Source organism: Sparus aurata, chromosome 22 (genome assembly GCF_900880675.1).
Source record: "Sparus aurata chromosome 22, fSpaAur1.1, whole genome shotgun sequence".
Taxonomy (NCBI): Eukaryota; Metazoa; Chordata; class Actinopteri; order Spariformes; family Sparidae; genus Sparus; species Sparus aurata.
In genome coordinates, this window is record NC_044208.1 from 20,388,276 (window position 1) to 20,402,146 (window position 13,871).

General features: G+C 40.8%; 1 protein-coding gene across 1 annotated transcript in view; it reads left to right on the plus strand.

Moving 5' to 3' along the window:
* The window catches only part of LOC115574635 (potassium channel subfamily K member 2-like), a 35,589-nt gene extending 24,030 nt beyond the window's left edge, over positions 1-11,559 (plus strand). Inside the window, exons 5-7 of the mRNA XM_030406291.1 lie at positions 2,863-3,058; positions 5,371-5,513; positions 10,289-11,559. Coding sequence (XP_030262151.1) covers positions 2,863-3,058; positions 5,371-5,513; positions 10,289-10,645 — 696 coding nt within the window. The 3' untranslated portion in view covers positions 10,646-11,559. The remainder of the gene's footprint in view (positions 1-2,862; positions 3,059-5,370; positions 5,514-10,288) is intronic.
* The last annotated feature ends 2,312 nt before the right edge of the window (positions 11,560-13,871 follow it).

Here is a 13,871-nt window from a genome sequence, read left to right on the forward strand (position 1 = left end):
GTGCACTAAATGTGGCTGTTCATCTGATCCCCAAGCTGTTGCCAGTTTGTTGTCGCTAACATCGCTAAATCTAGCAACACTAACGCTAACGTCACTAACGCTAACGTCACTAATGCTAACGCTAATGTGACTAACGCTACTGCCGCTAGCATTTTTTTCAACAAACTGGCAACTACCAAGACCTTGATTTGTTGATGTTTACGAAACACAAATACGCCAACAGAGTTACACTATTGGCTGAAAAACCTTGTTAGAAGCTAGAACCAACCATCAGAATTCTTACACAGAGATAAACAAAACAATAATTTGGGACCCAACAAACATTATAAAATTATGAATTCACAATCATAATAATGTTTCTGCACTTTCTACAAAGTTTCTACAAAGTGTTTGTTTTTTTATAATGATATGTTATGCTTTTTATGGTTTTTATAATGATATATATGCTATTTCAAAGATGCTGATGTATTCTGTTCCAGCGTTATAAACTGAAGTGAGCATGCTAACCAGCCAGCCACAGCTCGCCATTTTTCATAATACCTCTTCCAGCTCGCAATCCAGTCTACTAGCTGCACAGCTAAGTAAGCTAACGACAGCCACAGTTAGCACTCATTTTGGTGAATTGCCGCCATCTTTTTTGAGTTTGAGATATGGCTAATTCTTACATATTGCACCTTTATATAAATACAAATATGAATATAATTAGATGTGAAACAAGTAGTAGACAAGTTTTTGCTTTAATAAAAATTCAATATAAAAATATAAAGTAAATATTGATTGAACAATGTCCATGTCTATTGAATAATAACTCATAGGATTAGTCCCCTGTAAACCTCCCTTTAGATGTGCAATTATTTCTGCCACCATGCACAAAATCTCCTGGGAATATACAGGCCATTTCTCTTTGCTTTCCATTATAATCTATATGTATGAATCAAAGTAAGAGTCAGCAGAACACCAAATTAGCTCGCTGTATGGTTTAAAAAAAAAAAAAACAGCACAGATGATAACACTTACACATCACTTTTCTTCATATAAGTGTGAAGAGCTAATTAGGTGGTGAGAGCCTGTTAACATCCGTGTTCCCCGTAAATCTGGGTGTCAGCGGACTGTGATTGGAGGCATGCACAGTATGTTGGCTGAGGAGTCATAAGAAACAGCTAATATCATGACCCGATGGGAGAATGGGATTAGAGAGTGAAATCCTCTGGGCCTGCAACTAATCTGTCTTTCAATCAGGCAGAAAATGGTGAGGAATGTCCATTGGTGTTTCCCAAAGCTCAAGATGAAGTCCTCAGATGTCTTGTTTTTTGTCCACAGCACAGAGATAATCAGATTACTGTCAAAAATGAGTGAACAGAAACCAGATTATATTCACATTTAAGGAGCTGTAATCAGAGAATTGTCTGGAATCGCTTTTCTAGTGTGGAGCCTCTGTGATTTGAAACAGTTCAGACTGCTGTCGAGTGGTGTTGTTGGTGCTGACACGTATCAAAAGTCAGGCTTTCTGTAGACAGTAGCTGGAGGGGAAGGAGCTGTGTTTCAGCTATTTTGACGTCCCTGATGATGGAGTCCCCAGAGAGGTTACTGTCGGCTGAGTATCAACACAGTGAAAACTGACAAATACGATCCTCATCCTGCTGCATTTTGTTCCCCTATTTGCAAATAACTATGTGTGTTATGCGCAAAGACGCCTCAATGTAGACACACCCTAAGCTGAGGTAGCTTCACAGTAGCAATGGTGGCAAATCCCCCCAAATAATTGGGTCAGAGATCAGAGATCCTTTTTACTGGATGTTCTTTTAATATATTTAATATCTCTCACAGTGGCATGCCGTAAAGAATCCAGGCACGTGGCAGCAACAGGTTAATTACAATTTTGATTCTCTGTGGCCTCCCTCAAGCGGGAGGAGGAGGAGGAGGAGGAGGAGAGAGGCTGTCAGCTGGCTCCTACAAGAAAATAAATGGACTGTAACAGCTGCTGAAGTAGCTGCTGTGCTGTGCAGAGAGCATACTGGCTGAGAAACCACCTCAGCTACATTGGTCCATAATTTAGCCCACCGTAGGTTGCTTTAAACTGTTCACCGCTGTCCTGTGCTTTGTTCGGCACAGCACCCATTAGACGAAGTCAGTGATCTGATGTCTGCCTGCACTTTGCGCTTCTTCCCCCTCTGAGGCTCTGTGCTTTGGGCTTACATAACTGGAAGTGAAAGAAAAAAAAAAAAACATGTACAAGTGGGAACCAGCTGAAAGCAGTCACATCAGGTGGAAAAAGGCAGCGAAGAAAACAGCAGCACGCAGATGATAATCTAATGTTCTGCGACTGTGAGGCAAAAGAGGGACTGCAGGGCTAATGTCAAATTAAAACCCTCAGAGTTACACCTGATAGCACGGGCCGCAACCGCAATTAATCCGTTTTGATATCTGCAACTATGACATGTGCACGTGAGGCATGTCGAGCCTTTTGCCACCTCTCCGCAACTTGAGCGGGCGTGCCATCTGACACTGAAGAGTTATGTCACAAGAGCTCGGCAGGCTGACGTTTGAAATGTTCGAAAACGGCAAATGTATTCCTAGAAGGAGGTTGGAGGAAGTGACTCATCGCAATGTGAACTGGGCAAAAGAAAGAGAAAATCCCAGGGGAATCAGGGAGAGGGAACTGTCCTTTACAGTCACAGTTGGAAACATCTTGGGCTGCAAATAATCACTTCCGTTGGGTAATAAACCACCTCTTATCACTACTACTTCCATTAAAAGCCTCTGCTCTATACAGTTCCCTTTCAGTTCTCTTTCATTAAAAGTTTATTTTCCGAATGTAAAAATCGTGCATTATTTTTTTCTTTTTTTCAATCTCCCTTCCAGAAGTGGAAAGTCAGCCAGACAAAGATCCGCGTCTTCTCCACGCTGCTCTTCATCCTGTTCGGCTGCCTCATCTTTGTGGCCCTGCCGGCCGTCATCTTCAAGCACATCGAGGGATGGAGCACCCTCGACTCCATCTACTTCGTGGTCATCACTCTCACAACGATCGGCTTCGGAGACTTTGTCGCCGGCGAAAAAGGTCACTCGATTTTCCTTTTCTGATTTATAGGCCGTCTTTCATTTTTACGCCCAGTTTAGAATCAGTGTATTTATAGTCGAGTTATTCCTCAGCCAGTCTGACTCAACAGATGTGCACTGCAGCGATAAGTCTTCCCTTTGGCCTGCCGTAACATTTTGTGCTTGACTTTATGATATATTTACTCTGACAGCGCATCTGCATTGTGTTCCTTGCTCACATCTCGTGAAGCACACATCTGTGGTCATTACCGCCAAAGAACTTTTCTGAATGTTTTACTCACAAATCATAAAAGAACGTTAAATTTGACTGCTATTTTTAGCGAAAATAATAAACTCAGGCAAATAATATAATCAATTTGCAGACGTAATCCTTTTGTGTGGAAGGGTCGTCTAACCCTCCCATCTAAAGGGATAGTTCACCATTTTTGGAGCACACACTTTCTTCGCTTGCTTGATGAGAATTGGATGACAACTTTTTAAGTAAAACTGGAGGAAGCAGCTAGTTAGCTTAGTTTAGCATAAAGAGAAAAACAGGTGGAAACCTCTAAGGTTCACTAAGTATTTTATCTTGTTTGCATCAAGTGTGAACAGATGTGTTGAAACTGGCAGCAGAGCTCATTAGCTGTTCACCCAGCACCCAGCGGGCAGCAGTGTTTGGCAGGGTTTTTGGCTAAGGGAGCTAACAGCTAACGAATCTAATAGTTTACTTACTCACTTTAGGATGGATACAATTGTTTTTCATGACGGTACTGTGACTGTGGTGATCCAGCTGCTGCCAGTGAAATAATATAGTTGTGTCAATTTTCTCGTCTCACGTCTTGGCAAGGAATTTAATAAGTGCACTTCCTAAAATGTCAAACTGTTCCTTTAATAACTGATCCTGTAACCATCAACTTGTTAATTTAATGACTCAATTTTGAGTCTTTTCATTCCTACAGTTTTGTCCAAAATAAGGCAGATTACGTAATGTCTAAATCATTGATTGCACATATTATACATAGCGGTAATACAGGATGCACTTGTGTATGTGAAAGACAATGAGCAAGAGAGGAAGTGAGCACATGTGTGCACCTGTAAACATGTGTGAGCAGGTGGTGTCATCTTGATCTGACCTGCCTCATGGATGAAACGGGAGAGGCAGATGTGAGAATCACAAACACTTAGCTGCCAGATTAAATTACCCTTAGCAGGCCCTAATAATTATTGATTAGATAACACCACCAGTAAACTAACCAGGCTGGACTGTGGTTAGTTAAACGGAGGTTATCTGACTGCACAGTGGGCTGTGTGGCGTCACAGCTGATTTATTAATCGCTCGTGCAAAGACATGGTGGGCTAATGGTGGGAGAAAAAAAAAAAACAATCAAATGCACTTAAGGTAATGATTGTATGTGGATTTAAGTTAAGGTCCGTGCATCTGATGAGACTCAGGTGCTCTCAGACATGTCGTATAACCATTTTTAATTATCGAAATCTGTAATCTAAGTCTATTTCTGAGTCACGTATCTAAATATTTAGGTAAGCTTGACCCACGTATGTGTTTTAAGTTAACGTTTATCTCATTTCCTGAGGAATTACATGACACCTCCGTATGTCAAACATCAAAAGTACACAGAGGAACATACAGCTAGAGGAAAAACATTAATCATACCATAAGATTTATTTACATTTACTTGATTTAAAGTTAACATTTGTTTTATCGGCAAACATTTAATTAATCTGTGCACTAAATAGCAGAAGAAGACAGTAAGAAACACCTTTTTCCACAAGTTTAAAGGGGCCATGCAGAGTTTTTATGTTTGTTTGCAGTCAGTGTTTCTCACATAAACATATTGTGTGTATCCCGCCCACGGATAAGTGGAGCTTATTTTCTACATCACTTACAGTAGATGAGCTATAGGGCAAATCTGCTGTATAAATCTACAGTATATCTATATATATTCTATTCTGTATTTTTAGTTATAGTATATGTAAATATTTAACATTATTGCTTTATGAACAGTATCCATTGATCATTATTAGAGGTTGAACCTTTTCTTGCCCTCTTTATTCTCTATATTCTTACAAAATGTCTCCACTGAGGACTGAGGGGCAATTAAAGGCATCGGTGCAGCTGAGAGACGTGACTCCCCTCGAAAATGGAAAGACGAAGGCTCATTAAATGATACAAGTATAAAAGTTAAAGACCCATTTTACTCAGCCGACTGCAATAGGCCAATAAAATCATTCCTCCAGAATGAGTCAGTTAGTTACGCGACCCAGGATAATGAAACAGACTCGTGTGACCAACTCCTTGTGTCTTTGGTTCTGCAGCTGGGTCAGAGAGTCCAGACTATCTGGACTACTACAAGCCCGTGGTGTGGTTCTGGATCATGGTGGGCCTGGCGTACTTTGCCGCTGTGCTCAGCATGATTGGAGACTGGTTTCGGGTCATCTCCAAGAAGACTAAAGAGGAGGTACGTGCTGATGAGCTGTGAGTTATGTCACACTAGAGGTGACACAAGCGGGAGATAAGGAACTTCTCTCTGGTAAAGGAGGGGAAATTCAATTTCACCTCTGAGGCTTTTCTCACAAAGGTGGAAGAGGATGCTGGAAGACCATTTTCAAACTTAAAAATCTGTTATTTTTGTATTTATTAGGACCCTGCTGTCTCTTTTTTTTACCTCCCAAGACAATTATGTCACTCCAGTATTACTATTCTCAGCCTGCCCCATGAGTCACTAAATGTGTCACTGTTAGTGATTAAGAGGGTATAGACTAAAGTCTCACGCAGGCAGTGCCAAGCTTGTGGTTGGCACGGCCCCAACGACAGTAATGCCAAAGCAAATAGATCAAAAGAAAACATACCTTGAATAGTAATCACTGTCGGGTCCCTTCGACATCACACATTTTCAAGGGATATTCAGCAAGTGAGCACAACGGTGACTAGTCTTACTTTAATTGAGGTCATCATATACTATAAGTATTTTTGTATGTTTACAGTATAAAAAGTACAAGTCCTCAAAATTCTGTCAAAGCTAACACCCTTGTACCATCCTGTCACTTTACTTAAAGCTTGCAGAGTCATGCTACAGCATATTATTGACGTTTATAAGACATTATAGCATTTTAGAAACGTACAGTCTGTAATGTGCTGTGGATTCAGATTCTTCTTTCAAAACAGTGGTCTCAAGCATTATGCAAGCTAAACTTAAGGGAGACATATTGTGCGTATTGTAAGTGTTTTATTTTGGTTCTTGTGCATGGAAAAAGGTGTTAAAGTTGTATTATTGATTATGTCCACTATTTATAATACTTCATAAACCTTGTTATTCATTGTCATTAAAGATGAGAAACATTTATTAAGAGTTTTATGGAGCCTTAGTAATGCATTTTAAGATATATGAATATGCTTACCATGCATTACAGACATGAACTTTATCTAAAGGGTAAACAATTAATACAATACAATTAATCAATTAGTCAACATTTTTAAAAGCTGATTGAGCCTGGGGTTTTCAGGGAACTTGTGACTCCAAGGCTTCACGGCCGTTGCACATTCGAAATCCAGCTGAGTGGTTTTGTGTTTGGTCGGACACGAGGAGTTGTGCAAAAATAAAAGATTTATTTTAACAACAGGGGGAATGAGGCAGGTGAGCGGGTCGAGGAGAGAGACTGCCTCGAGTGGTTTGGCACTAAGCAGCTAGCACTGGCAGACTGGGGAGGTTGAAAGTGAAAGTCTGAGCAGGTGAACGCTGGTGAAATCGGCACACGAGGTAGAGAAAAACAGTGTCAAACAAAAGGCTCAAAAACACGAGAGGTAATCACAAGGAGAGTACACTGGAGGCTATGATTCCCCACGCTGGCCTTATTGTGTGGAGAATGAAATAAGGGTGCTTGAGAGAGAAGTTCAAATCCTGCCTTACTTTCACGGCTTTGTACAACTTGAGAATCTCTGCGTAAAGTGGATTATCTGTATCAAAAAGTATGTTACACAATAAGCAACAGAAGTGTGATGTCAGAGGCTCCAAGACTAGAGCACAAGGTTTGTTTCAGTATACTGGGACCTTCTAAGAAGCACTTCAGTCTGTCACACAGTTTGCATTATGCAAGTCTAAAAGAAAATGTGTCAACTTTAGCAGCGAGGTGAACACAACTTTTGTTGAACATGTCGAAGATTTGTCAGATTTGTCAAATATCACAAACACTTGCACAACTCTGTGGTGCATTAGACCACTTCAGGCTGCTGCAGCTGCTCCATGTCGACGCCTACACGCCTCTTCAGCGCCCTAACAAGCCACAAATATAATACTGTAGGTGTGGGGGGGGAGTTTGCAGTAAGTTCACAGGTGCGATCGCATCTGTCTCCCTCTCGTAGTGACAAAGAAATATCTTGCAGTATTTTCCAGTTCACTCCTCAAGGCTTAAATCTGAGGTGATGAATATCCATCCTGACTGTGCCCTGTGGAGAAAACACCGTCTTTACAAGAGTTGGATTAAATATTTGTTGTGCTGCCGCTGAGTAATAAGATGCCTTGCTGTTCCGGCAGTTTCATTATTCACATGTAAAAAGGATGGAGGGAACCACGCATCCATGCACACACACGCGCGCACACACACACAGACACACACATACATGTCAATATTGCCAACAGGGCACTACATTAAGCAACTACCTAAGAGGGGACCTCTGTTTCTGGTCATTTTGAATAGCAAAACTAGAATAGAAAAGCTCTTTAAGGTAATAATATTACATCAAATTTTTTTTTTTTAAATTGTTTTAAATAAATTGCCAAGAGGGGATTTGCGCACACACACAATCCTGCAAAAGCCCCACCTTTCTTTATTTATTCCTCAAACAACACAAAACGGGAAGTAAGTGGCAGTCTGCAGCAGGAATCTTACTCAGGCATAATTAGGAGGGCAGCTGTGGAGGCTGTGAGCTCTACAGAGAAATACATTACTGTGAGAGAAGGTTGTGGTGGGAGGTTGGGGGGTTTGTGGGAGGGGGGTGAGGAAGATCAGGCCGAGAAAGTGAGAAAAGGGAGGAGAAAGCACGTACTCGAGTGACCTAGTGTGTGTGGCTAATGTGAGCACACATGAAACACAGCCCATGAAATGTGACTTAAGCACACAGAAGTCTGCTTTAAACAAGCACACCTCAGAGCCCTAATGAATAACTACACTGCCAAGAGAGAGAGAGGCCTTATAGTTTATGAAGGTGATGTATCCCCCCCGCTTGTCTACCAGATACAGTGCTCTGCTCACAGACAGGCATTTCTTTTTATTGCTGCAGGCTCCTGCAGTCAAGTTTAGATAAAACCAGTGAAGTGATGGATGGTGCAAGCATGTCTTGTCATATCTGTACAACTTCTCAACAGCAATAGCTGCCTGCAACAACAGAATAAAAAAATCCCCACCACATCCATCCTCCTTTAAGCACTGAACAGTCGAGCGTCTGATGAAGGCCAAAGTAATTCCTGAATAGTCACTTGAGAACAGAGCTTGCATACAATGAATAGGTCATTTTCAGGCTTCAGCAGAGCTTGATGATGAGCTGATAATTTGTATCAGGTGTGTTGGAGCAGGGAGCCCCCGAGGAATAGGATTGAAAAAATATGTTTTCACGTTTGTGCAAATAAATCAACCCAGTAGCACACCAAATTATGCAATAGATGCGCCAGTTCACTGTTCAATGTCGTCATTTAGTTCAACACGTTGTCATTCTGTGTTCAAGTTAGCAAAAATAAATATTCAACGCTCGGTTAGGCCTTCAAAATAAAGGCATCAAAATGACTTGCAGCTTTAGGAAAAGATTGTTTAAACAATCACCACTGACTGTTGGCTTCATTCAGAAACCGAACATCGGTCTCCTGGGTGACAGTCCTGTTCCTGACCTCCTCCCAATGTGAACTTTCTGTGTGCTCATTTCATTATCGCCTCTTGCTGGAACGGCACCTCCATGCACTCGTGCACCTTCACACCTGGGTGAGGCACACTTTGACACTCACATGCTATCCTCTAGCAAATTGGCGGTTCCATTAAATGCTTTGGCAGGAGACCGGACTGGATAAATATATCCAAAATATTTGCTTTCCGTGTGAAAGCACTCATGACAAAGACAAATATTCGAAAAACGATACTGGTGCGCAAATTAATCACTTAAAAGAAACCGCCCAAGGGTGTAAAGACCATAACAGGCAGATTTCAGATCGGTATTCAATATCTCATCTAACTCTCAGCTGGAAAGAGAATAAGCCTAATCCCCAAAATGTCAAACTATTGCCTCATGCAATCACTCAGATGCTCAACAGAAGGTAACAAAGACATTTCTAGATTGTACAAAAATATTTTCCCCAGTTTAGCCATTTTACTTCTGAAAATCTAAAACCTCACTTACTCATCTCAATGACAGATAAACCATTCATGCAAATAATAGAAGAAGGTTCTTCATGGGCATCGCTAATTGGCGAGCAGCTAATATATGGGTGAGAAGGCACAAGCTGTAACAGTATGATCAGATTAATGAACATGGCATTTATGTTCACAAGACTAAACTTCAATCATTATTAGTGAGCTGCTCACATTTAGGCGGTCATTTCTATTTACTTATTCTGTCTGACATCAATGAATACATTCAATAATAGGCTCGGGGCTTTTGTGCAAGATTGAAAAGACATTCATTTACCAGTGCTGTCTCATTTCTAATTCAAACACAAACTTTTTTTTAACCACAAATGGTTTTCAGGATTTCGTGGACTCAGTTAAATGTGAGGAAATGAAAACACCAGTGGCAAAACTACTTGCAATATCCAGTTAAGACTTTCAAACTATAACTGGCTGACAAAAAATTTACATATTTAGACATATTATGACTTCTGGACTGTTATTAGTGTATGGACTGATTAGGTTTAGGTACCAAAACTACTTCTGCATTGAGTTAAAATAACGTTCTTTCACATTTTTATATTTTTCAACAGATACTTAGGCATTCCTTAAAAGCGATACCATATTGACACTAGACACAAAACCTGTTATCTAGAGGGGAGTTTCCAGAAATTATGCTGGAGGGGCTACCTACAGCATCACATCTAAAAGCCTAGGCCCACTGACCAGGCTGCTGTATTTTAAGCACTAAGAGAACACACTGAATCATAGCATGTGTAGTTGTTATGATGGACATTACTGTACAAGGAGGAACAGGTTGTTGCGGATCACCTACAGGTATCAATCTTGTTCTCTCTCTCGGCAGGTTGGGGAGTTTCGGGCTCATGCAGCCGAGTGGACAGCCAACGTCTCAGCAGAGTTCAAAGAGACCCGGCGGCGGCTCAGCGTTGACATCTATGACAAGTTCCAGCGAGCTGCATCTATCAAGCGCAAGCTGTCATCTGAGCTGGGTATAAACACGTCCATCAACCAGGAAATGACCCCTGGCAAGAGGACGCTGTCGGTCAACCTGTACGAGGACAGAGAGGCCTGCCACAACTTGACTCTCTCCCTCAGTCCGGTCACGGGCGCACTGACCAGGAATGGCAGCCTCTACCTGAACGGTCTCAGCCCAGACTACGCTGACCGGCGGGAGATCGCCATCATCGAAAATCTAAAATGAGGAAAGCGTGTGCATGAAAATTAGATGAAGGAGGCTGAGCACACACACACTTTTGTGCTTATTGACTCGGCATCTTTGATAAGGTACCGATGCACATTCATTAAGCGGATTGAGCTCCAATCAATGATTCAAAACCTTGAGAGCGACTTAAACACAGATCAATTGTCAAGCTCCATAAATCCATCTGTTTGTTAAACACTCACACAGATACTTATGGTGTGGTTTGCACCCAAGATTCAATTCATTCTACGAAAGGAGTCTGACTTCTTTTCATTTTGTCCGTGCCAACGTGATCGAGGTGATCGAGCCAAATCAGGAGCATGCTCCGGACTGGAACCTATGATTGTATCAGAGGCATGAGTTTAACAAACTCCTCTCATGAGCAGGAAAGGAAATGAAAGCCCATATTGAGGTAGCAGCACACTGGATATCTGTGTCACATATACCTACAAATAAGCCTATAAACACACAGAAATGAATACGTTCATCAGACGTGGAAAGCAATAGATGTATCAGTGCTCATCTCTTGTTGAGGCCCTGAAATCTGCATCAGATGAAGAGGAGCCTCGCTGCTAAAAAAAAACAAACACTCCATAATCAACAATGAACTCTGGCGAGTGTTGTGCCAACACAAAGGAATGTCTCTTTCTCTTTTCGTTTACACTTCTTCCAGTATGAATTTATATTGCCTTGTATTTGCCTGTCAGTCCGCCCTCACTTAAGAGACGAATGTTTGCCCATCTTTGTTCCTCCATGACTGACGTTCAGCTTTTCACCCTAAGGATTAATTCACATGTGCCTTACTGAAAACCACCGGTTTGACATGTGAGGATGGTGATACATGAAAGACTGACACTCTCCGTCCACTCATACTTGTTATCCATGAGCACAGTTGTTATATATATATATATATATATATATATATATATATATATATGTATAGGCAAATAAAAGTATGAAGGAGAGGCAAATGTAAGGAGAAGACATGGACCTTTTTTATTTAAATGATTTCAAGCTGAATCTACAGAATGCATGGCAACTGAGTGGAGAAACGGTTTTCTTGTGATATGATTCATTTCTGTCTGTCAGCCTGAATTAGCCATTTCCTCCCAGTCTCAGAGTGTTGAGATGGATACAGTGCCAGGCTCACTGATCAGACCCTCGTCTCCCCTATATATGCCAAAGTAATGAGTCTGTTTGTCTGACAGAGGAATCAGAGGTATCCAGTCTTATCAAAGGATCTGGAGTGTTTCTGTTATCCCTAATTCCCATCCTACATTTTCCTCGAAATTGAACCCGCCGCAATGTTTTCAAGGAACTGGAAATAGATCTTGGAGGGAAAATAAATCCCTGGCACGTATAGTAACCTGTTGCAATGAAAGCTCCGAGGCTGGGAAGAATACATTATCTTTACTGCTTTTAAAGATGTTGCAGCTGTATGTCACAACCCTCACGTATAAAGTTACAGGGATCATTTCCTGATGCCAACGCTGAATGTAAGCTATTGGAAACTTCTATTTGCTCGATATCACTGCAGGTGTTTAGATCACCAGGTTGGATCACACTGAAATAGAAGCATCGATCTAAGTAAATGTCACTCAAAGGCTGATTTGTTGTTGATTAAATATTAAGGACATGGTAGGAATGTCATGTTGGCACAGTTGATATTTCACCTTGATTCTTAACATTCACATTCACACTTTGATTTCACATTTAAATTCAGCATATTTCCACGAAGGATGTGATTACTTTTCATATCATTGGATTTTTGTTTTTTTTACATTCTGGCGTCCCCAGTTGAATGATCTGGATTGTGTCTTGTGTTACTCAGTGCTTTTTCCCCCTAACAGGATACGCTTATATTCTCAGTAGCATTAACATGCATTTATGATACAGTGTGACTTACAGGACAGTATGTCATATATGGCCAAACAATATACCAAATGTCTATAATTTATGGCTTTTTAGGTGGAGATGAGTATGTTTGTGTTGTTGTTGTTGTTTTGTTTTTTGGTTAAAATGGATTGCTTTTGTTTTGTGTTAAAGCACATTTCAGAACATCCTGTGTAATCTTATTCCTCAACTTAATGGCAGGAACCGGTTGCACCAGCGTTTGATTTAAAGTTTAAAGTTCCCATGAAGTCAAAATCGATGCTCAAGTGTTTTTATCACATAGGTCTTGTTTCCTACAGACTAGTGTCACGCCCAACAATGGCCAAAAAAGTAGTTTTGTAGGGGTTCTTAAGGGTATTGTATAGTTTTAGCTGTTAAAATAGGTGATGACTCATCCTGCACTTCGGGGCGTATACACATTTTTCATCCAATAAACATTCACGAGCCTGCTATGAATGTTAAAATAGAGGGGGGAGCCTCCAGAGCGAGCCTCACTTTTCAACTTTGTCCACTTATTTTGGTAAAACTTGATCATAATTCATGGAGGAAGTATTTTCTCAACTCTGGACAGATTTGTTTTACTTGCTCTTAAAATTACTGCTGGCTACTGCTAACGAGTAGCCTCCCAATGAACACCTCCGAACAGGGGATGTACACAGCCTCTTGGAACAATGATGGACAGATACCTGTAGCATTGTTGCTAAAGTAGCTGGAAGAGGCTAATAAAGCTGCTGTTAGTTGCCTCTCAAAGGCAGAGTTATTCCTTCCCAGTCTGGCCGTGTTCAGTGGGAGCTGCCAGTCTGGATAGAGTTGGTTGACTGCTAGCTTCATGGTAGGGGCCGTCATGCATATTCCGTGCTATTGACTACTTTAAAAGCCAATCAATATCCGTGCTAAATCCTCTCCTAGGCTGCTTGTTCGTACAGGAAACATGTCATACCAAAGCAATTTGCATATCACTAGCTGTTTCATGGGAACTGTAAACTTAGCCTATTTATAACTTAAGTGATCAGATGAAGATTTATGAATAACTAATTTAGATATGTTGCACTAAACAAAGTAGGTCTTACATAGAGATGAGTTCATTTACAATACTTAGTTAAAGCATATAAATGCCCGATGTAACAGATATGTGGCTATCTGAATTCATTTACAAAATCTACATTAGCTTACTAATACATTACCGAAATTAGAATGAAGGTGATGCGATACAGATCCGACCTGATACTTTGCTGTACGTATGTTAATGTCATCATTACCTAAAAAGTGTTGCAATATACCTCAAATATACCTCAACAACTTAAAATATTTTTTTCAAAACTTAGTTTGATTT